Raw genomic sequence first — 25,888 nt, 5'->3', positions numbered from 1 at the left:
ACCTAGTAAGTGTGCAAGCGCGTAGTTTTTATACACTCATTGATATTGGCAGCAGTTTTCTGCTTTGATAATACACCTAACACCAAGTTTTCTCTTTAGTCTGTGAATTTAATTTGTTGTCTGTTACTGTCAACATTGAGTATTATTTATGTATTATTGACACCTTGTAACGGTCGTTCAATGTTTCAAAATATTTTAGAAACTTCATTTTATTTTTAGGAAAAATAACAATAGCACCTGCTCTGTTCGAGCCGAAGTTAATATAGTCCCTGTTCAAAAACGATGGAGACGAACGAGTTTATCGCGAAATTGAAAGCCAATGGCTCGGAGAAAGACTGGTTCGACTTGACCAATTGTATTGACCGCTACAAGGAAATTATCGAGAGTTTAAGCGCTAAGGACAAAGGCTTGTTCTCTTTGAACGTGCTGTGTATACTTATCAGGTAATTTCGGGTGTTTTGTCCACAGGAATGCATTACATTAATTGATTCTTATTTGACTGTAAACAAAACAAAATTAGGACTTAGAACTACGTACTAGAAAGCACCAGCAGCCTGTATGTGGCTGAATTTTTATAGTAATTTTCGGTTCAGACTGTAGGCCACCACATTGGCTCAGTGCGGATTGGTGGACTCCACACACATGTGAGAACGCTATGGAGAAATCAGACATGCGGGTTTCCAACACAACTCACAATGTTTTGAAGCAAATATATTTTCACACAAGTGATATTTTAATTTGATAAAACGCACAGAACTTGGAAAAGATATAAGTGCACGCTGGGAATAAAACTCTGCCCCCCAAAACTGACATCTAAATCCTACCCACTGGGCTATCAGCAGTGGCGTGCATTGGGTTTCTTACCAGGGTATGCATACACCACGAAAATTGCATAAAATGGCACAAATTCTCCTCCTATTAGAGTTATATATCAATGTTAGGGTATGCAGTACAGTGGATTCTGGAACTCCATACACATTCTATCCCCAGCAGTAGTTCGGTTGAGATGATGATGAGAATGTAGGGGAAGGATTAACGTTAATGTTTAATGAGTGGGTTTGATTCCCACAACTGGAAAATGTTTGTGTGATGAGCATGAATGTTTTTCAGTGTCTGGGTGTTTATATGTATATTAGAGGTATTTATGTATTATATTCATAAAAATATTCAACAGCTATCCATATAACATTATACCATATACCATAACACAAGCTACGCTTACTTTGGGGCTAGATGGCGATGGGTGTATTGTCGTAGTATATTTATTTTGATGAGATGTTGAGCAAACACAAGTGAAACTTTGCAAAACAGCATATAATTAATAAATTGTTTTGTCTTGTTTTAGAAACTTAGACACTGTCCCTTCATGGACTCATAAAATCAGCACAAAGGAGCTGCTAGCTCTGAGTATAGAGTGTGTGAGACAAACTCGTAGTCTAGACAAGCCTGAGCAAGTTAAAACTCTTGGCTGCGTCTTCCGTTTACATAAGCACGCTATAACGATGGTAAGCAATATAAATATCTCCTTTATTCTTTTATGTCATCAGCGATAATTGAATTTATTTACTAGCTTCTGCTGCACCTCTGCGTGGATTTCAGAATTGGGTCTAAATCTTCGCTTGTTAACAATTTTTAATCTTACCATGGGAACTATTTGAGAGATTGGTATAGAAAGTAAAAGTGCCTTTTCGATAGCATAGCTGAAATGCCAAATTTCAAAGCTGTCTGCTTGTACTTAGCTTGTAAACAATTTGCCCATTTTCAATTTGCCCTCGGTAACTACTTAAGGAATAGGGATAAAAGGTAGCAAAGTTCTTTTCCACATCAAAGGATGCCATGATCCCAAATTTCATTAGAATCCGTTTGCCCGTTTTTGCGTGATTGATTATTATCCACACTTTCACATTTATAATAGTAGTAGGATTATAACAAAAACAATACAAAGTAAGATTTTAAAAAATAAGTTAAAATAGTTCTACCATGTCACAATGTCCAGGTATGACATATGGTAATGTACATGACTTAACAGCTAAGCCAATCTTGATATAATTTTGCATGCAAGAACTTACTTAAATCCTTGAAGGATGTAGACAGGATACAAATGGGATTTCACTGGCATAATTTAACATGGTAAAAATGTCTTCTGCCAAATTAAATAACTAACACTGAAATCGGCATAGTAACGTAGAGAAATCAGGGTGCAAAAATTGTGTCAATTTAAGAAAGTAAACAACTTGTATTTTTCTTCCAGAACTCTTCAACACCACCAGAATTAGTCTTAAAACTATCATTCATGGCATTTGAATACGATGATGCTTCACTGCTACAAGAGTATTACAAGACATACGGACATATCATTATAGATAGAATAACATATATAGGAAAACTGAAGCCTACAAAACTTCCAATACTAAAGCTACTGCCAAAACTTGCAGAGGATATAACAAAAACCATTAAAATATATGACACTGTACATTTCTGTACTAATATGTTAACATTTGTCGTGAAAAAATTATGTTATATTTACAGCGAATCACCCAAGGAAATAAACGAATTACTTGGAAAGATATTCGACTGTATATCAAAGAATGATTTGAAAGGATGCAAAAATCTTTCTGAGAAAGATGCATTTGATTTATATGTCAAACTTAACGAATGCCTGATCACGATCACGGAAAATTCTTTAAAAATCAACTTTCATAATTCAGTTTTAGATTCAATGACAAGAGTGTGTGTTTCTCTACTGGGTCATATACCTGATATGTTCCACTGTTTTCAAACTATCTTCTTGAACTCCTTCTGCTGTATCTTTAATGATAGAACCAATCCTATACTAATAGATAATCTATTAAAGAACGCACAAACTTCATGTGAAATGACAGAGAAACTGGGTTATAAAACCATAATATATGCCACATATCCATTTATAGGTCAACTTTTACGACTTTATATAGAACATAATGTGAATATTGTTGATAAAATAGACAGATCTGATTATCTTAACGAACCAATACAGGAGAATTGTCTTAAACTAGTAAAGTTTTTAATAGAGAAGTTAAAGAATACTAAACAGCTAACTAAATGTGATAACTGCACAGTGAAAACTGGTTTACATGATGCGCTTCGTTTATCGTTTACCGTTAAACATTTAATAACTGTATCAACAAATAAAGGTATTGAGTTAAAAAATAATTTACTGGTGTACTTCACTATAGTTGAACAACAGTATTTGATACTTGAAGAATTGAATACATTGAGGTGTCCAAACCAGGAGCGTTGTTTCAGAAAACTACAAATTGATGTTCACAATATAGCTGTGCTTTTAAACAAATACAAATACTATGAATACTCTATCAAACTGTTCGAGATTTACCTTAAATATGAATTGAAACATTTAAAAAATGATGCAGAACTAAAGAATGTGAGTCGTGCTTTATACAATAAAAGTATATGTGAGTTGGACGCTAAACTCTATAAGGACTCGTTACTAAATGCATATCTTAGTCTGGTATTTTCGTTGCCAGAAGGATTGAAATCAGAGAAATATATGAGTCTCGTGATTGATGTAAAAGCAAAGGCACTGAAAAGTGTAACGGAGGATGTGTCAGATGAAATTAACGAATTACAATCAATGTCGATTTTAGAAGCTTGTGATGTGCTGTACAGCGACAATACGTATGGGAATTTAAAGCTGTTTTTGAAGAATCATAAATTCAGGTAAGTTGATATAGCTTTTCATTTCCTTTGATGTCTTTCATATATACTTGTACATGTATTTTTATAAAATTGTGAGCAAAAAAAAAAGCATGGTGTTGGTAGACCTCCCACTAGGTGCAAAGCCTGACAGTCAAATTCAAAAGTCAAAAGTCAAAAATATCTTTATTCAAGTAGGCCCATAGAAATATACATGGATAGAAATGTGTACACAGTTGTGAGATGATGGTGGTAACCATATTCGTTCCTCGAAACCTACGAGGGTTCCAAACGCGTCCTGGACTAAGAAGTGTCTTTTTTTTTTGTTATCACCATATCACATTTTCATTTAAAATGATTACAAGAGCAACCTGTTAAAACATAAATTATTAACAATTATTCATTGTAAAGTCAACATTACCTGTGGATGTGTTTGAGCGAAACGTGCGTAGAGGGTACATTGCCGAAGATCTGTTCGGTGTGGAGTATAAGGTTTGAAGTAATTTTATAAATCACACCATACAGATTCTCCTGCTTTCCGCGGAGTATAGCAAATTAAGCTTTATTTTTATAATATATCATGGGATTCCGCAAAGTAACGCTAAGTGTTTCTTTTTCTAGTACACGTTTTCTCTAGTACAGCGAGGTTACTATACATTCGATGAATTCCTCAATGACAAGGTAGATTGGAAGCAGCCAGTCTCGCTCTCATCTCCTGCAAGATAGAAAAATGAATGTAAATGTTGATGTTGGGAAAGAGCAACTACTGAGTTACTTGCCGGCTCTTCTCGGTAGAATCTGCTTTCCGAACCGGTGGTAGAGTCACTACAAACATACATACTTGACGTTTCAAAAGTGCTTATAAAGTACCCTACTTGATAAATGAATTTGAATTTGAATTTGAATTTTCATTCAAATACTTTATATTTCAGTGCACTGTTAAAACACGAATACTCCATGTATATTAAGTTATGGGCGTCAACAGTTCCCATTGCTGGTGTATGGAGCAGCCTGGTCGACTTAACGATGAATAAACCTCGTTGGGTAGCAGGTAAGAGATTCAAATTTCTGTGATATCGTTATTCGCACTAAACCTTTTATTTTTTTTATTTTTTATTAGTGTTTTTACGTACACTTAGAAGAATTATCAATTTTATAAATTTAATATGCATTTTAAAATTTCGGAACCGCCAGGATTAGAACCTGCGACTATCTCGTAATTTTATTTTTATAAAATTCATAATTCCTCCAAAACACTAATTAAAAATATAAAAAAGCAATGTGTCATCTCTTGTTTCAAACGTGTCTCATTGTAATATGGACCTTTGAAAAAGTAGATCGAAACTGCAAAGTTTCCTACTAGATGACGCTACAGTCGCTATAAGACTGATGTGAAAGTTCCGAAAAACTTTATATGCATTCAAAGTCAAAGTCAAAAATATCCATATTCAAGTAGGCCCACAGGTGGCACTTTTGATGCGTACATAAGAATTACACGGTAGTGAGATGATGGCGATAACCACATTCGTAAACTTAAAACTAAAGCTACGAGGGTTCCAAACGCGTCCCGGTCTAAGAAGAAGCCCACAACAAACTTAGTCGGGTGTTTTTTTTTTTTTTGTTATCACCATCTCACAATGCCATTTTAAATTATTAGAAGAGCAACCTGGTCAGAGCAATAATTTACACCCAAGCTTTTTTATCGTTTACGTAGTCCTTTATACTATAATAGGACTTTTCTATAAGCTTACGTTTAATACAAACTTTGAACTTTTTAAGAGACATCTCCAAGATGTCAATTGGTAGTTTATTGTATTTTAAACCTTATTATTTGTTTATTTATTCCACTACAAGTTATGATAATCCAGTCTAAGATGGTAGACACCCTAAACTGTTGCCGAAGATTGAACCTGGGGCTTCCCATTTATAAAACCGAAACGGAGTTGACTATCAGTCAAAGTGAAATATTTCTTTATATAGGCACGTAGATGGCACTACCATTCAAATTCATTTATTTCAAGTAGGCCTACTTTATAAGCACTTTTGAAACGTCAAGTATGCATGTTTGTGTGACTCTACCACCGGTTCGGAAAGCAGATTCTACCGAGAAGAGCCGGCAAGAAACTCAGTAGTTGCTCTTTTCCAACATCAACATTTACAATCATTTTGCTATCTTGCGGGAGATGAGAGCGAGGCTGGCTGCTTCCATTCTACCTTGTCATTGAGGAATTCATCAAATGTATAGTAACCTCGCTGTACTAGATGCGTTTTTACACATTTTTTAAATGTATTTACATGTAAAATATGTACCCGAATACAACGTGTAACCGAATTACGAAATACTGTTGAAGGATGCATAAATATATTTCACAAGGAAATCGCCCTGTAAAAATATTAAATCAGAAGAAGCATATTTATTTTTCCATACAAAGTAATTCAAAACAAAAGTTTTTATTTATGACAACCCTATTTAAGATAAAAGACCGACACGCGCATAGTACTTACAAGTGACAGGAGTCACAGTCACTTGATTTTACTTTTGCCTGGAATGCCCTCTCTGTCTTCCTCGATACCTATAATATTAGACGGCCCAGTGGCGCAGTGGGCAGCGACCCTGCTTTCTGAGTCCAAGGCCGTGGGTTCGATTCCCACAACTGGAGAATGTTTGTGTGATGAACACGAATGTTTTTCAGTGTCTGGGTGTTTATCTGTATATTATAAGTATTTATGTATATTATATTCATAAAAAAATATTCATCAGCTATCTCAGTACCCATAACACAAGCTACGCTTACTTTGGGGCTAGATGGCGATGTGTGTATTGTCGTAGTATATTTATTTATTTATTTATATTTTATTTAATATGGGTACCTTAAAATCAAGAGTGTATAGGCATCTTCTAGGCAAGCGCCCTAGATCCTACGGTCTAGGTGTGATTTGAGTAATTTGTACATATATTAAAAAAAAAATAACCTTTTTCTATTATCTGTAGCCGAAGACAAAAATACTGTACTATGGACGTTATACGGAGTGGTTCTGGAGACACCTAACGTCGTGAGGAACATACATGACGATCGATACAAAGCAGTTGTCCTGGAACTCGTCAAAAATTTCCAGAATGCCCTTGTGAGTTTTTTTTTTTTCATATTATGGAGGGTAGAGGTAAGGAGAGTCATCTTATATGGGAGAAAAGTTGAAAAAGTGTCCAGTTGTTGCGCTAAATAACAGTTCAAAAATCCTCCACAATGGCGCTGGTGGATGCACAGGGTATGGTATGAATGTAGCAATCGTAGATGAATTGAAGTATGCCGAGTTAAAAAATTAAATGTCATTATCGACTAGAGTAGTTAATTATTGAGAATTTCAACAACTTACGTTGTACAAAATATTGTGGTAAATATAACCTTCCTTCCTTCTATCTCAATACTACCTTGTTTATTTTTCAAGCCTACTCTAACAATATTTATATTTGGCGCTTCTTTTAAGAGTTACCCTGATGCAAATGTGGCGCCATCCTAATTTAATACATTTTGACGACACTTTTTCATATACACAGATGACTCTCCTTACCTCTACCCTCCATATTTCATATGTACACTATTGGTTTGTGCTGTGACGGCAGATCCGAATACAGTTGTCGCCACCCCTTCTATTCCCGCGTTATTACTATTTGTGTATATTTTTTAATTTTGACAGCTGGTTGGCGCAGCGACCCTGCTTTCTGTGTCCGAGGCCGTGGGTTCGATTCCCACAAATGGAAAATATTTGTGTGGTAAACATGAAAGTTTTTTCAATGTCTGTATATCTATATATATATAAAAGAGAAAGTGTGTGGGTATGTTCCGTATAGGCTCCGAAACGGCTGGACCGATTTCAATGAAACTTTCAGGGAATCTCCGGATTGACCTGGCGAGTAATCCTGTAAAGTATGGTGATGATCGGAGCACTCCTATTGAACTGTCAAACTGTGAAATACAGCTTTTATTTACTATGATGATATTCTATTGTTGGGTGTACATGGGTGTAGATAATGATCTTCACCCGCTCGAGAAGAGAATAGAAGAGAATGAATACGGAGAGAAATAAATGATTTAATATATTAAGAGACTTAAATTAATGTAAGTTTATAGTTTAAATAAAATAAAGGAAAATCTAGCCCGGCAAAGCGGGCTGGCTACGCTAGTTATTCATAAATATGTTCATCAGTCTTCTTAGTACCCATAACACAAGCTACGCTTACTTTGGGGCTTAGATGGCGATGTGTGTATTGTTCTAGTTTTGTTATTTTTAAGTGTCATTGTAACTGCTCGAAATGAACATTTTTTTTTTAATTTTCAATTTATTTATTTACATTTTTTGTTTAACGCATCTTTCATTTTGACTATTAAACTTTAACTTATACTTCGTCGACATCGATTCATTACCGACCCACTACAGATCACGGGTCTCCCCCCCACAATGAGAAGGGGTTAAGGCCGCAGTCCACCACGCTGGCCCAGTGAGGATTGGTGGACTCAACACACCTTTGAGAACATTATGTAGAACTCTCAGGAATGCAGTGGCTCGCACTCCATACATGCATAAAAGCACTGCATACCCTAACATTGATATATATAACTCGAATAGGAGGAGAATTTGTGCCGTTTTATGCAATTTTCCACGCCACTGCAGGCGTGCAGGTTTCCTCACGAGGTTTTCCATCACCTTTGTAGCAAGTGATATTTTAATTACTTTAAAACGCACATAACTTAGAAAAGTTATAGGTGCTGGGAGCTGGGACTCGAACTCGGCCCCCCGAAGGCGAAGTCGTACTCCTACCGAATGCGCTATCACCGATTACCACTAACTTATACTTTGTTGTATGTAAATTTTATAGGAAATGTCACTCCAGGAAAAAATAATATATGCCACAATATTGCTGTTGAAATCCGAGTATGATATGGCCGAAGCGAGTCAGAATTGCGGCTGGAAGGTCACGGAGCATGTAAGTATATTTCACTTATATATATATAAACCATATTGGATGCTGAAAGCAAAAAACAGGCTGTCTCTGAAGGAGGCATTGACCTTGAAAAGGGTTCTTCATAACAGAGTTTTTTTATTTAATTAATAAATTTTATTTATTTAGCTGTAAATTATAACCGATTTAAATAATTATTTTTGTACTATAGAGGTTATAATATGTGTTTAATTTTGCCCAAACTGTGGTTGGAGATAGAGGACAGAAATCCTCAGCGGACAGCAACTAACCCCTCGTTTAAGGCTTAGCGATACTGAATACTTTAATTTTTTTAGATCTACAACTAAATTTAATGCCTCAACATCATAAAACAAAATCAAACGCAGGCGATGTCGCGGGAAACATCTAGTATATAATATATTGGTAGGATAGTAGGATTATTTATTTATTTAGGAAAACCAACCGCTAATACATTTCTTCTTGTCCAAGTTTTTACGTTGCGAGCTAAGTGAATGTTCAGCTTATTACAGGTTTTCACAACGTTTACGAATAATTTCAAAATTAATTACATTTTATATATAACTGCATTACAAAATACATGTCTAAAAATATTTTACTAATTAATAAGGTTATAATGTTAAAAATATAAATAGAATTAAAATTAAAATTCAAATAAAATTAAAAAAAAAAAAAATAACATCAATGTCCAGGTTTAAGCTTATTAAATTTTGAATATTTGATAACATAAGAAGTCAAGTATTTAGTTTATTTTTATCTTGAAATGTCAGATAGAACAATTAAAAGTGTCAATAATTTTACGCCTAAAGTCAGTGTATTTATTATGAAATAAGTCTTATCTCTTTTTGTTTTTTTTACGTAATCGTTATAAATGTCGGATATTCTTGGTAAGGGAGAATATTAAGGGAGATTAACTTATATATTGTGTGTATTTTTTGTACAGACCACAGATCCCGACCAGGATCGAACAGTTCGGACGATGCAGCAGGAATACGAAGCCATAGGCTCAGCGCTACAAGCGGTTCAGTTGTACAGCGACGTGGTGCGGGGATTCGAAACCGGTGGGTTTTTTTTTTTTTTTTGGATTTCATCACCATCATATCATCATACAGTGGCGTGCGCAGGGTTTTTGACCAGGGTATGGACCATAAAGAAGGTAGATGCCATAAAATGGAAAAAATCCTTCCATTTGTGTATCCTTGGGAGGTATGCAACGGGTTCCCCGGGCGTCGGACAAAGCCAACAAGAGGGACACGCCGTGGTGGTTTTTACTTCGGGTATTCCCCCTCCCCCCCCTTTAGAGGGGGGAGTCCCACATAACCTTCGTCCTGCCCCAGGGTCGGAGGTAGCAATAAAGCTTTTCCACCACGCAAAAAAAAAAAAAGGGTAGGCAGTGCTTGTTGGTAACCCGTTGTATACGTCCGGGAGGTATACAACGGGTTCCCCGGGCGTCTAACAAAGCCAACAAGAAGGAAATGCCGTTTTTACTTTGGGTATTCCCCCCCTTTAGAGGGGGGAGCCCCACATAACCTCCGTCCTGCCCCAGGGTCGGAGGTAGCAATAAAGCTTTTCCACCACGCCAAAAAAAAAAAGGTAGGCAGTGCTTTTGTGCATATGTGAAGTGCACGCCACTGTCATCATATAAATCCATTACCGGGCCGCTACAGAACACGGGTCCCACAATGAGAATATAAATCTGCATTCCGAACCGGTGGTAGAGTCACTACAAACAGACACACTTGACGTTTCGAAAGTGCTTATATTAGGCCTACTTGAAATAAATGAATTTTGAATTTGATGATTTTCCTAGTACTATGAGTTTTTAAATGCATATGAAAATTTCGGTACCGACCGAATTTGAACCTGAGACTGGCAATCACGATCCGAGCGTTCTTCCACTAATCTACTTTCTCTATCTCTCGACTCTCATACCGCCGATTGCGTCAATCATAGTATTTTTTTTATCCCACTACAATTTAGCCCTTGACTGCAATCTCACCTGTAAGTGATGATGCAGTCTAAGATGGTAGCGGTCTAACCTGTTAGCGACATCGCACCGGAACACTAAATCGCTTAGCGGCACATCTTTGTTGGTTGGGTGGTAGCCAGCCACGACCGAAACCTCAGACCAGACCGGACCGGAGAAAATTCAGAAATAATAAATTCCCGCATTCGTTTCATATTTGGGTTGCGCAAATATGATCATATTTCTCAATTTCGGTCTCGTCTCAAGTGGTTACCTATCAGACTTCGCCGGAATTTGCACATTGTTTCTATTCTGTACTGTGTTTTATTTCATCCTTCTACTCCTCTTTACCTGAAAGAGAGGTTTCAATTTGTAGGACTCCCAGATAAACTTCGTTCTACGAGGAAGTTAATCTTGAAGGTGCCTGGTCACAAATCCTCCGTCTTCAACGGATCATTTACGGTTCAGGCTATTAAATTATGGAACGCCTTGCCGTTAGATATCCGTGAGGCACAATCGATTGGGACCTTCAAGAAACTAGTGAAGGATCATTGTCGGCGCGCTTTACAACCATAGTGTAACGTCAAGTACGCATATAATTGATGTCAATGTCAGTGAACTTTGCGTCAATGTAACTTGTCACACAAAAATATGCAATATCATTCACTTCTTCAAATAAAACCTTCGCTGAGGTCACGTTTTTTATTAACTCAAACCTGCATCAAGAACTAGGGTCTGCCTATCGGGCCCTATGGTGTGTCCAATCTAAGGATTGAACATATTTTGGCGACCGTGACAGGACTCTTCAACAGAAGAGAGAGTGCCATCAGCGAAGAAGAGACACAGCGCTTATCGTCGCCCGGCCAATACAAGATCGCGGCAGCCATCCACGTGTCGGACGATTCAAGATAAGTGCCCGTACATCACACCCATACAACACAATCACTTTCACCTTCATCCAATCATCCATCCATTTCATTCATCCATCTATATCCATAATCATCCAAGGATCATACACTATTTTTATAGTACTCCACTACGCATGTTTCACATCACTCATTTAAATTTGCATATCACTCATTACATTTATACATTAATCACACTCTTACGTTACCATAATTTTATAGCTCATACAACATAATTAGTACACGCGCGCAATTTAGGACAGTAAATTTGTGACTGGAGACCGATTCGCCGATGCAACGCGAGCGCATCGTTGACTCATTAGTTCGTTGCATTGCACGGGCGTAAGCAAAATTGTTATCGCGATTCTTTGTTTTAAAATTACTCAACCACCGTCACATTTTTAGTTTTTGGTAATTCCTGCAATTTAAGATGTCTAACCTCAAAGAATTGATTATAAAACGTAGAAGCGTGAAGGGGCGCGTGACTAAGTTTAAAAACTACATCTCAAAATTCAGCAAATCATCCAGTTTAGACTCTTTACAGATAGGTGAATTAAAGATAAAAATAAACAAATTCGAATGTTTATCTAGCGAATTCAGTGAGTTGCAAGGTCAGATCGAGACGTTAAACGCTGACGAGCTAGAAGACGAACTCGATATTCGGGAAGAGCTCGAGAATGAAATAGATTCTGCCATGTCACTCGCACAAGACATACTAACTCGGTTCTCGAAAAACTTTAACTTTGAAGATGCTCACAGCAGCTCCACGCATCAAGGGTGCGGCGGAAATTCTCAGGGATTAGGTTTTAAACTCCCTTTAATCCAGGTTCCTCGTTTTGATGGTTCGGCATCCCGTTGGATGCAATTCAAAGAAATGTTTTCCTCTCTTATTAATGAAAATTCAAACATATTACCAATATACAAGTTTCATTATTTAGTTTCTTATTTAGAGGGAGATGCCGCGCGTGTCGTAAGCAACCTTGAAGTTTGCGCCTTAAATTATAACAAGGCCTGGAGTTTATTATGCGAGCGATATGACAACAAAAGGCAATTAATTAATAGCCACCTCAACGCCTTATTCAACATCGAACCACTGACTCGCGAATCAGAACAAGCATTACGTTCTTTAATTGATGGTGTTAGCAAAAATTTACGCGCATTGTCCAATTTAGGGCAACCCACCGATCAGTGGGACACGTTAATTATTTACATGGCTAGCTCAAAATTAGATAATCAAACCAGTATGAAATGGGAGGAGCATCGCAACACCTTAAATGACATACCTACCTTAGAACAATTTCATAAATTTTTAAAGGATCGCGCTGATGTGTTGGAATCATTTAATCAACATAAAATTCAAAACAAGCGTATCACTTCATCTCATGGAGTATCTGGCCCCAGTAGCAATAATAATTACACTAGGAATTCTAAGCAAAACAAGGTGTTTTCCTATGTTACGCAACCGAGCTCTAATAACAACACTAATAGGTATCGCACTCGCTGTATAGTTTGTAAGGGTAATCATTTTATTTACACTTGCCCTTCCTTTTTGGCCAAATCCCCTGAACTTAGGATAGCTGAAGCGCAAAGACTTCAACTTTGCATGAACTGTCTCCGATCAACCCATAAAACCCGGGACTGCTTAGGTGGAACCTGCAGGGAGTGCGGGAAACTCCATGCCACGATTCTTCACAGGCCTACAAATCAAGAACCTGCTACACCTGCACAGGGTTCGAGCGACACAGTCGCAGCTCAGACCGCCGTCGAGGAAATAAGCGTGAATATTTCTAGACAGCCAATTTCTCACGTTATACTATCCACAGTTAGCATACGGGTTACGAATCCTAAGAACTCAAAATCTGAGATTATCCGAACACTTCTCGACAGCGGAAGCCAGTCCAGCTTCTTGACACAACGAGTTAAGGAGAGGTTAAATTTAGAGGCGATACCTACAGATATCAATATTATAGGTATAGGTAATAACACAAATAATTACGTCACTGAAAGATGTTTTGTTCAAGTCAGTTCATTACACAGTGACTACAATACAAATTTATCGTGTTTTATTATGCCCGAGTTGACCGGCAACATACCAAAGGCTTACATAGATCGTAAACAAATAGATATACCAAATCATATCCAGCTAGCTGATCCCAATTTTTATATCTCTGGACCAGTCGATGCTATTATCGGCGCTGACCTATTTTGGGAGGTCATAGGGAACAATATTCAATCTTTAGGCAAAAATAGCCCATTCATTTATAATTCAAAATTCGGTTGGGTTATTTCAGGTCCAATTTCATTAAATAATAAAATCAAACATACACATTGCAATTTCGTATCAAGTAATTCATTAGATGATAAATAAATATCAAAATTTTGGGAAATAGAAGAGATGCCCAAGCGGTCTCTATTGAGTGACAGCGAGAGGGCATGTGAGCAGCATTTTCAGACTCATACCACTCGCCTCGAGTCAGGTAGATTTTGTGTCAGGCTACCTCTGAAGGATTCACCCTCAGTTTTAGGAGACTCATTCAGTCAGGCAAAGAAAAGATTCTTGAATCTTGAAAGGCGGTTTCGCAAACAACCCCATTTAAAACAGGCCTACGCTGCCTTTATAAATGAATATATAGACCTAGGTCATTGCTCAGAACTTTCTAGCTTCACACCACGATCAGACTACTTCCTGTGTCATCACCCTATTTTCAAAATTAGTGAATCTACCAGTTTGCGTGTAGTTTTTGATGGAACAGCGCCCTCTAGTAGCGGAATTAGCATCAATAGTTTGCAGCTTATTGGGCCGAATATTCAAGATACTCTTTTTGCAATCATATTAAGATTTCGATTTTACAAATACGTTCTTACTGGCGATATCGAAAAGATGTTTAGGCAAATCTTAATTAATGAGCACGATCGAAATCTTCAGTTAATCTTGTGGAGAGATGATGAATCCCAACCATTACGTGCACTACGACTAAATACAGTCACATATGGGTTCGCCAGTGCTAGTTTTTTAAGTACTAGATGTCTGTATCAGCTAGGTGAAGAGTGCCCGGATGAAATCATTAAAACAATTATCCAACGGGATTTCTACTACGATGATCTTTTAACTGGCGCAGATACAGAAGCGGAAATAGTTCATATTTTAGAATCGGTGCAAGCCACTCTTCAAGCGGGGTGCTTCAATTTACGCAAATTCCGATCAAACTTACCTAGCATTTTTCAAAGTACAAATTTAAACTTAGAAGACAATCTTTGTCTAAGCAATTCTACTAGCGCTTTGGGGTTAGGATGGAATCCTAAAACTGACATGTTACATTTTTCATGTCAAGTTCCATCCGATAAAACTAACATCATTACTAAGCGGCAAATCATTTCCAGTACATTCAAGGTTTTCGATCCATTAGGGTTACTTTTACCCGCAACTATTCAGGCCAAAATATTGATACAAAAATTATGGATTCTCAAGGTAGAATGGGATCAACCCGTACCCACTGACATTCTTAAAGAGTGGAAGCGCATACAAGAAAATACAGACATATTATATTCAATGCAAATTCCGCGATATGTAATCAGCAAAGATAATGTTAAAATCGAACTTCATTCGTTCAGCGACGCATCTATGTTTGGATACGGGACATGTATCTATGTAAAAACGATCGACGCGTACGGTAGGTCGAGCGTTCAATTATTGTGCGCTAAGTCGAGGGTAGCGCCTAGCGGCAAGCCGATGACGATTCCCCGCCTCGAATTATCGGCGGCGCTCCTCGCCGCTAAGCTCTGCGCGTCCTGCCTTACGTCTATACGTGCACGTATAGCCAATTGCGTACACTGGTGCGATTCAAGCGTTGTACTCGGCTGGATTAAAACCAGTCCGACCAAACTAAAAATGTTTGTCGCGAACAGAGTTGCAGAAATATGTGAAAACACACAGAGTTCATCTTGGCGTTACGTACCTACAAATTTAAACCCGGCAGATCTTATATCTAGGGGCATAGACGCCAATCGTCTACGAGACTCCACGCTTTGGAGCAACGGTCCTGAGTTCCTACTCCAGGAGCAACATAATTGGCCTACTTTAAATTCGAATATAGTACAAGAGCTACCGGAATTAAAAGTGCACTCAAGCATTATTGAACCGAATTTAATTATATTTGAAAATCATTCAAATTTTACAAAATTAAGTCGTTGCTTTTCGTACGTATTAAGATTCATACACAACTGCACACATCCGAATTCAAGGCGTACTGGTAATTTAACTACTATAGAATTAGATGAATCATTCACAAGGCTTGTTATATTTAGTCAGCTGTGTTCCTTTCAAAGAGAATATACTTGCCTGGCAAATAAATCAACAATAAATACAAAGAGCAAGCTCTTATCACTTTCGCCATTTCTCGACGAAAATAAAGTCATGCGTGTAGGTGGACGGCTCGATTCATCTGCATACAGCTACGAAAAGAGACACCCGATTGTATTAGACGGGAAACATCACTTTACCAAATTATTATTTCGCCGCGAGCACTTGCGCCTATTGCATGCCGGACCTCAGGCATTACTTTATTCGGTCAGAGAAACAGTCTGGCCACTGGGGGGAAGATGCCTGGCAAGACGCACGGTCCGCGAATGCGTACTATGCAGGCGACATCAAGGTCGAACTTTGAACCCCATGATGGGAAATTTACCATCACAGCGGGTGATGCCTGCCTTTCCATTTCATACTGTCGGTATCGACTTCGCGGGTCCGTTTCAGATGCTGACTAGAAAGGGTCGAGGTGCAAAAACGATTAAATGCTATTTGTGTATGTTTATTTGCTTCCGTTACAAATGCGTCCACTTAGAAGCCGTAACTGACCTTTCCAAGGATGCACTAATTTTAACCATGCGTCGCATGATATCCAGACGCGGGAAACCAGCTCAGATTTTCAGTGACAATGGTCGAAACCTGGTTGCCGCAGCTAGGGAAATTACAGAATTTTTGAAAACAAATCCCGTCATATCTGACTTCGCAGCTGACAACCAAATTAAATTTTCTTTTTTACCGGCGTACGCCCCTCACTTCGCAGGCTTATGGGAAGCAGGTATAAAATCTGCCAAGCACCATATAAAGAGATACATAGGAAATAACAAATTAACATTTGAAGAACTGAGTACACTCATTGCGCAAGTGGAGGCTATCTTAAATAGTCGTCCCTTGTATCCCATGTCTTCCTCTCCTAACGATATGCTCCCTCTATCCCCAGGGCACTTCTTGATCGGCCGGCCGCTGACAAGTTTGCCGTCGCCGCAGATCGAAGACAGCACCAGCACCAGCAGTCTTGACCGCTACGCGAGAATCGAGAGCATAAGGCAGCAGTTTTGGCGTCGGTGGCAAAGGGAATATATTAGCGAGCTCCAGCAGCGCACAAAATGGCGCACTAATAAGGACAAACTACACGTCGGAGACCTCGTCATTCTACAAGACGACAACCTCGCTCCACTTCACTGGCGTATGGGCAGAGTGGTAGGATTATTTCCTGGCCCTGATGGCATTTCAAGAGTGGCGGAAATAAAAACCACTAGAGGAGTCGTCAGAAGAGCTTTGACTCGGATTTGCCCTCTTCTTTCGGAAACTTCATCTTAAACACCTTCGGTGTTTCAGAAGGGGGAATCATGTCGGCGCGCTTTACAACCATAGTGTAACGTCAAGTACGCATATAATTGATGTCAATGTCAGTGAACTTTGCGTCATCTGTCAATGTAACTTGTCACACAAAAATATGCAATATCATTCACTTCCCACGTGACATTGGCGAAGTAAATCGTACCCAATTGGTACAAACGCAAGCCATAAAAAAAAAAAAAAAAAAAAAAAAAAAAAAATCATTCACTTCTTCAAATAAAACCTTCGCTGAGGTCACGTTTTTTATTAACTCAAACCTGCATCAAGAACTAGGGTCTGCCTATCGGGCCCTATGGTGTGTCCAATCTAAGGATTGAACATTTGTCTCTTTCAGCCGAACGTCGCTGAAGCGAATCATTTTAAGTGTGTAATTTGAATTATTTATGTATTTAATACTAATTGGGGATGTTATATGTTATATATTTTATTTGTATTTATATGTAATATATTTATATATATATTTTTTTTATTTATATTTATATATTTGTATAATTTTTAAATCTTATTTATTGCACCACCTACCTCTTTTCTATGTTTTTTCCTTTTACGCCATTGGTTGCCTGGAAGAAATCGCTATGTAGCGATAAGGCCACCAAATTGTACTCTCTTGATATGTTTTTTTATCTTTGTAACTACTTTTTGTTTCTTTGGTGTACAATAAAAGTGTATTCATTCATTCATTCATTCATTACCGAATGCCCCAGCCGCGAATCGAATCCGAGAATCTATTTAAATTCATTAAATCTTGCGTTTTGTTTCAGGGGCCCTGTCCAACGCAACTCTGCAGCGCATAACACAGATTGCCTGTGTGTCTGTGCAACAGCTGTTACACTTGCACATGTTCGCATTTGCTCTGCAACTGGCTTACGTGGGATGCTGTTTCGCCGAGCACGCCGGGGATAAGTGAGTACTTAGCTACTGGAGTACGGCGATACCAGTGAATCTACATCGTTATAAGTAGCGGCACGAAAGCGGTGACCGTTATTGCGCACAAGTCGAAAATAAGGTATCATGTGTAGTAAGAGGGAGAGAGGGAGTTATTGGCTCTACAGTCGTATTCGTCTCCCGTACCGATACGACACCCCGCGCACCTCCAGTGTACAGTCGCGTTCTGAATTGTATTATTATTACTGTTAATTTATGTTGTTGTTTTCATAATTGTTTTCATTTTTCTATTATAAACTTGAAATCTATTTTATAAACTTGTTAAAAATTAAAGCCTAGATAACAAGAAATCTTTGGAACTTGAAACTCTACTATATTAATTACAAACACATATACTCACGCTCAAATATGCATTTACACTGCACACAAACACACAAATTACAATTAAATAATATTATTTTCATTTGATAATAATCATTATCAAAGGTAGTTTTTAAATCTTATTTATTGCACCACCTACCTTTTTTCTATGTTTTTTCCCATTGGTTGCCTGGAAGAAATCGCTATGTAGCGATAAGGCCACCAAATTGTACTCTCTTGATATGTATTTATATCTTTGTAACTACTTTTTTTTTCTTTGGTGTACAATAAAAGTGTATTCATTCATTCATTCATTCATTACTTTATTAATTAATGGCTAAATACTATTTATTATTTAAAGTAATGATTGTATTTCCCGCGCGACAGTACTCATGCGCAGCTATCCCCTCCACGTTTCATTCAGCGCTAGACTTACTTGCGGCGACTTGTACTTAATATTATAAAGAGAAAAGATTTTTTGTTTCTTCATCACCATCACAATCAACCCATTACAGGATCTCCTCCCACAATGAGAAGGGGTTAAGGCCGTAGTCCACCACGTTGGCACCACGATGGTGATAACAAAAAAAAACTTGGCTAAGTTTGTTGCGGGCTCTTCTTAGAGCAGGGCGCGTTTGGAACCCTCGTAGCTTTAGTTTTAAGTCAACGAATGCAGTTATCACCATCACTAACATTAGTGTAACATGTTAAATGTTTCAACGCTTCATAAGTGCCTGTAATAAGGGTCCATACTACGAACGTACGTATTACGTGAGGTGTATTTTTAAATTTTCTGTCACCCCCCTCCCCCCTGGTGAGATGTCGTGAGATTTTATTCAAGCCTCTCCCCCATCCCCCAATCTCACGTGAGATTTTTCAAAATTTGGGTTTTACGATAACGCGTTGGTTTGTTATTGTAAAAAGACCAATGGACCGAAAGAGGTTAAATATTTTTTTTTTTTTTAATCAGGAAAAAAAATCGCGTGATATTTGCCGAGATCCCCCCCTCCAACGTAACATTAGTTGAGATTTGACTCGACCCCCGTCCCCCCCTTAAATATCTCACGTAAGGTCAATATAACATTCTTGAATTTGAGAACATTATGCAGGTTTCTGTTAAAGCAATTAAAACGCGCATAACTCCGAAAGAGTGCGATGCGTGCCGAACTCGAACTCTGTATCAAGGAAAACCGAAGCACTACCATTGGGCTATCACAGCTTCCCCTCTTTACCGATAGGAATCAAAGTATTTTTTTTTTTTTTTCAGAGAATCCTATATACTCCACGCGAGCACATTGATCTACCACAGTGTAAAAAACAAGCAAGTCGATGCCATTATAACGCGCGCAATGAGGTTCGCGAACGAGCTTATGACAAGCGAGAAGAATGTTGAGGCGTCGCTTTGCTTACTCTGTGATGTTGCGGTGAGTTTATCTTGTATTGTCAACTAATGAATGTCAAATTACTGATTCATAACTACCCGATAGCTTTAGTGATTGCCTCGTTGGACTGATTAATGCCGCGTTGATCAAATAACTGCCTCGTTGGACTGGAGATTGCCTCGTTGGTCATATAACTGCCTCGTTGGACTGGCGATTGCCTCGTTGGACTGGTGATTGCCTCGTTGGACTGGTGATTGCCTCGTTAGACTGGTGATTACCTCGTCGGACTGGTGATTGCCTCGTTGGCTGGTGATTACCTCGTCAGACTGGTGACTGCCTCGTTGGACTGGTGATTACCTCGTCGGACTGGTGATTGCCTCGTTGGATTGGTGATTGCCTCGTCGGACTGGTGATTGCCTTGTTGGCTGGTTATTATATCTTCGGACTGGTGATGGCCTCGTTAGACTGGTGATTATCTCGTCGGACTGGTGATTGCCTCGTTGGCTGGTGATTACCTCGTCGGACTGGTGATGGCCTCGGTAGACTGGTGATTGCCTAGTTGGACTGGTGATTGCCTCGTTAGACTGGTTATTGCCTCGTTGGACCGATGATTGCCTCGTTGGACTGGTGATTGCCTCGTTGGTCAAGCAACTGCCTCGTGGAACTACTAACTACCTCATATCTCTATCGAGCGTTGCGTTGGTCTTGTGATTGCCTTGTTTGACTGGTGACTGTCTTGTTTGTCAAATAACTGCCTTGTAGGACCTACTAACCAACTTATATCTCCAGTGATTGCCTCGTTGGTCTTGTGTTTGCCTCGTTGGACTGGTGACTGTCTTGTTGGACAAATGTCCAACAAGACAGTCACCAGTGCCTAATTAGTCTAGTAAACACCACATAGGTCTAGTGACTAACGTTTAAGTCTGTAGATTGCCTCGCTGCATGCTATGCGAAGTGTTGATTTTTTTATAGACAATTTTTCACTTACCATTTGGGTTATTTTCTTAGTCTACTATTAAAACTATATAAAAAAAAAAACAGGGCTATGTGCTCTTTGTGTATTTAAACTGTATAGAAAAATAATAATGTTTTCAGATATACTACATAAAGAGTGAATGTTTTTATATTGCGGGAAAGTTAATAGAAACAGTGCAGCACAAACTGCTTTCCCATTACGAGAAACAATGTGACGTCAATTGTGAGTATATCCACTTTTATTTTTTTAGATAGCCGTTCAATCTCACCTGCTATTTTTTTTTTTTTTTCTATATTTTTTTTTATAAATTCGGTGTCGCAAATTTAGATGGTGCCTAACGTTGTTAGACACAATCTAAAGTTCGTGAAAAGGTTTTTTTCTCTAGGAATATTTTTTTTTTCTAGTGAAAACGGGCAAAGGTGTTAGTGAATCCATTTTTAATATATTACATGGTCGGCGATTTCACTGGGCAAGCAACGTTTTTTTTTTATTCCATTACAAGTTAGCCCTTCACTGAAATCTTACCTGGTGGCAAGATTGATGATGCTATGACAGTCCAAGATGGTATCGGGCTAACCTGTTAGGGAGTATGACATCGCACCGGAACACTAAATCGCTTAGCGGCACGTCTTTGTTGGTAGGATGGTAGCTAGCCACGGCCGGAGCCTCCCACTAGACCATAGAAAATTCAGAAATTTATCAAATTGATCTTGCCGGGAATCGAACCCGGAACCTGCTACTTAAATTCACAGCGCTTACCGCTGCGCCAGCAAGGTCGTTAAACGTTGGTTCTAGTCAAGGATGTGTGAACAATTTTTAACTTAACTTAACTTTTTTTTTTCTGCTTCAAGTGGAACTGTCCCTGGGTCGCCTGCTCGAGGCTCAGGCGATGCTCTGCCCCGGCTCAGGCCTGAGCATGCTCAGCGCTGTCAACGGAGTACACAGACACTTCCTAGCTGCGCGGAACACTGGTTAGTTTTTTTTGGGTAGGAGCTCGACTTCACCTTCGGGGTGCCGAGTTCGAATCCCGCCACTCACCTCCAACTTTTCTAAGTTATGTGCGTTTTAAGTATTTCAGATATCACTTGCTCCAACGGTGAAGGAAACCATCGTGAGGAAACCTGCACGCCTGAGAGTTCTACATAATGTTCTCGAAGTGTGTGGAGTCCACCGATCCGCACTGGGCCAGCGTGGTGGACCACGGCCTTAACCCCTCCTCTTTGTGGGAGGAGGGGTTAAGGCCGTGGTTTGATAAAATGATGCTGATGATGATAAATTACCAAATTGTCCTGCCGGGATTCGAACCCGGGACCTCCCACTTAAAACCACAGCCCTAACCACTGCGCCAGAGAGGTTCTCATACATACTCATAATCCGTGACATTAAAGAATAGATGCGTGTGCAAAAAAATATAGGATGGGAGGCCACGTATTCACTTATTTACTTCAATACCCACAATGTTAAGGATGGCATTATGGATCTTTCATTAATTAACAATATTATTGAATACCTAGTTTCTAAGCAGTGATTATTTAATCTAATGACTATTATTCTTCCTTACTATTAAAGTATAAATTTTGCATACAGCCATATGTTTTGCCCTACAAACTTAGAATAGGACGAAAGATAAAAATGTTGAAAAGATTTTTATCTTGTTACGCCAAAGAAGTATAACTTCTAACGAGTGTACATAAGTACACACACGTTTTTTATTTTACTGTTTTTTTTTGTGTGCAATAAAGTATTTTTGATATGATTTGGAAACACACACACACACACACACAACTGGAATATGTTTGTATGGACATAATATTTTTCAGAGTCCGGGTGTGTTTATATGTATATTCTAAGTATTAATATACATAAATACTTAGAATATAGCACCAAATTGTATACGTTGTTTTGCTATAATTTTCTTTTTTTATGTACTTTTTGTTGTGTGCAATAAAAGTATATACATTCATTCATTATTAATAAATATATTCATCAGCTATCTCAGTAACCATAACACAAGCTACGCTTACTTTAGGTCTAGATGGCGCTGTGTGTATTGTCTATATATATATATTATATATATATATTTGATTTTTCCTAGCCGCACACTGGACCCATCGCCGCACCACCTCGCTGTACATAAAGAACGGTATATCGACGCACGGCTGCGCGTGCGCACGCGCCGCGAGGCGACTGGCGCTGTGGCGGCGCGCGAACTGTGCGGCCGCCGCCACCCTGCCACCCGCGTCCGCCACCACCCGCGCCCGGGTGCACGCCGACATCATCAACACCCACGACGTGGACGCACAGGTTAGTAGAGCAATAAAATGTAGGGGGAGTGGAGGAGGGGGGGGGGAGGAGCACTCTAAAAATGACCGTGAAACGGCCTAATAAGTTTTGGTATCAATTTAAATACAACGTGTAAATGAAAACCGAAATAATACTTCACAGGCTTTAGAGGTACATTATGTACTGTCTTTGAGACTTATCTGTGAAACCGAAACGTTAATAGTTTTTTGAGCAAACCACTGCCATAGTTTTTACTAAAAGAAACCAGAATACGACCAAAAGAATACGCGAAACCAAAAATCTTGTCTCCTGTCGCTTTATTAGGTACCCGTCGCGTAGCTTAGGTACTATGCGCGTGTTGGTCTTTTATCTTCAATAGGGTTGCCAGAAGTAAACAATTTCAATGTTTTGAATTCGTTTGTATGGAAAAATAATTATGCTTCTTTAGATTTAATATTCTTTATATTGATTCCATATGGAATGCGTCCTTTATTATTATTCCGTAATTCTGTTAATTGTTTGTATAGGAGGAGAAGGGGGCTCAAGGGGGTATGCTTAATTATATGTAAAACTGTTTAAAAAGTGTTGGTCAATAGGGGGAGAAAGGGATCTGAAAGTGAAATCCTACATGATCTATAGAACGGGTTAATAAGTGTTGGTAAATGTAGGGGGAGAAGGGGAGTTCGAAGGGGTATCCTTAATCGTTTGTAGAACAGGTTAAAATGTTAGTAACAATAGGGGAAGGAGGGGGGCACGAGGGGGTATACCCCTTCTTCTGTAAAGACTGGTAGGGGCTATGGAGGGGGAGTCATTATTATCATACGGAAGAGGTTAACATGTCAAAGGCTACACGCATGCCAAATTTCATCCAAATTCGTGCAGCCGTTTTTGCGTGATTGAGTAACAAACATAGTACGCAAGAAGAACGAGTGAAAGAATTTTCAAAATCGGTTCAGTAGATCCAGAGATTCGACAGTGTCACAAAAACTCACAAACTTTACTTCTTTATAATATTAGTATAGATACCAGTGATTCGCCCGTTTATATTTATTTCTGTTACAGGGTAAAATATCTTTACGTCTGAAGTCGATACTGAAATCCAACGAGCCGTCCGAATCGAATGACCTTCAAACCGAGACCACAGTAAAAAAACTGGAGCATTTCACTCCAGCGCAGGACGGTGTAGAAATTATGTTAGACTGCATGTTCAAGAAAACTCAGTGCAGTCCTTCCTTATCGTCTGGTTTCTGCTCGGTACCAGCATTCCAAATACCAGATTTCCTCCAACATGCGAAAACGTGCTCATGCCACGCATGCGTGTTGCCAGCATGCTCGATATTAGCATGCCAAGTTGGCTACTTGGAAGCGTCCACGTATTTCCGAGCGAAGGAAACGGAAATAGCCGAAAACTATTTCGAAGGTGCCCGCAAAACTTTTGTTCTCGCCGAAGAGAAACTGAAAAATATCTTCAATGGTTACAAAATTCTGAAATTTAATAATCTTGCCGTAGACATTGCAAGGGGAATGGTTGAAAATGAATTTAGAACGATCCAATTGGAGTTTCTAATTGAGCAATCACTTTATGAGTTGGCGCGTAACGAATTTGCAAAATCCGATGATCATGTCGTATCTATACATGAGATTTTGGCTGAATTCAAAAACGTTGATAGACATTTAAGAAATGAAGTGTCAAATTTGATGGTAGCGTCAGCTAATTTGAGGAAAACTAGGATTGTCAAAGAAACTGGTCTCGAAATTGATATGGAAGAGCTCAAATTGAGTCCGGACAAGTTGAAAACGCCGGAAAGTAAAGTAATGCCGAAGATATGTAACACGATCAAAGTTGTCAAAACTGAAGAACTACCAGAAAAGTTCAAATTGCTCAAAGTCAATTTGGACTTTGATGAAATCGGCGAAAAGGAAGATAAAATTGAAGAAAATGATACCGAGATAAAGAAACCGAAAACTAAACAGTCGAAGTTCAAAGTTCCGGAACCGGTGACATCCAAGCCGATGCTAGAGAATTTCACACCGAGACCAAGCCGGGCGAAACCCAAAATAATATTTACACAAGCAGATAATACAGATACTGATATATCTACAACTATAAGTACACCGCAAAATGCGTCAAATTTGGAATTCTTCACGCCGTGCCCAACTACGCCTGCAGAATTTTTCACACCGATGTCCACGATAAGAACGTATACAAAAAAGCGTACTATAGTTGCGAAAAATTTGGAAACTGAATTCCTAACACCCAAAGGTAAAGAGGAATCGAGCAAAGTCAAAATCAAGGAAAATTGTAGAACAGTTAATGAGAACTCCAGACCTGCTAAAGATTTGAGACTGGCCAGAGAAGTTTTTAAAACAACAAAAGATTCAAGGTCTGCTAAAGAAGATTTACGACCTGCTGCAGAAGAATTCATTAATTCCAAAGATTTGAGACATGTTAAAGAAGATTTAAGATCTGGTAAAGCGGATTTGAAACTTGGTAAAGAAGGTGTGAAGGTTGAGAAAGACTTAGGGAGAAGAACCAGGTCCAAAGTTGAGACTGGAACTGTAAAAGGGCTTAATGATAAAAGGACTATTAAAAGGGTTACCAGTCCAGGCAAAGTGCTTGAAGAAAACACTCCAGTTTCTCGTACTAGAAGGGTGAAACGACCTGGCTTTGACGAGAAATAGGTTTAAGAAATGATAAGTGTTTTTAATCATACATTCTGTAATTTTTATATAGTCCAATTTTTATTTTATAAAATACATATGTAATATAAGTCAATTTCCAAAAATAAAAAAGGTGT

The 25,888-nt window shown here is 38.7% G+C and overlaps 1 protein-coding gene across 1 annotated transcript; it reads left to right on the top strand.

Annotated features, from left to right (window-relative positions):
• The first annotated feature begins 181 nt into the window (after positions 1-181).
• Positions 182-25,887, top strand: LOC120635121. The gene is made up of 13 exons (XM_039906046.1): positions 182-443; positions 1,346-1,505; positions 2,252-3,717; positions 4,626-4,744; positions 6,686-6,819; positions 8,570-8,677; positions 9,615-9,732; positions 17,966-18,107; positions 19,717-19,873; positions 20,927-21,029; positions 21,659-21,778; positions 22,903-23,111; positions 24,153-25,887. Exons 1-13 carry the CDS (start codon positions 283-285, stop codon positions 25,770-25,772), a joined length of 4,617 nt encoding a protein of 1,538 aa, XP_039761980.1. The 5' UTR covers positions 182-282; the 3' UTR covers positions 25,773-25,887.
• Position 25,888: the final 1 nt, after the last annotated feature.

This window comes from Pararge aegeria, chromosome 26 (genome assembly GCF_905163445.1).
Source record: "Pararge aegeria chromosome 26, ilParAegt1.1, whole genome shotgun sequence".
Taxonomy (NCBI): domain Eukaryota; kingdom Metazoa; phylum Arthropoda; class Insecta; order Lepidoptera; family Nymphalidae; genus Pararge; species Pararge aegeria.
The sequence above is the reverse complement of the archived record's forward strand: the minus strand, read 5'-3'. Positions and strand labels throughout refer to the sequence as shown.

What these genes read in the sequence shown, in the direction of transcription:
- LOC120635121 (XM_039906046.1), top strand. Translation starts at nt 283, where the DNA reads ATGGAGACGAACGAGTTTATCGCGAAATTGAAAGCCAATGGCTCGGAG. An exon ending in GGTGCGGGGATTCGAAACCG is followed by an intron (nt 9,733 to 17,965) that starts GTGGGTTTTTTT and finishes GTTTTGTTTCAG; the next exon opens with GGGCCCTGTCCAACGCAACT. An exon ending in CCCACGACGTGGACGCACAG is followed by an intron (nt 23,112 to 24,152) that starts GTTAGTAGAGCA and finishes TTTCTGTTACAG; the next exon opens with GGTAAAATATCTTTACGTCT.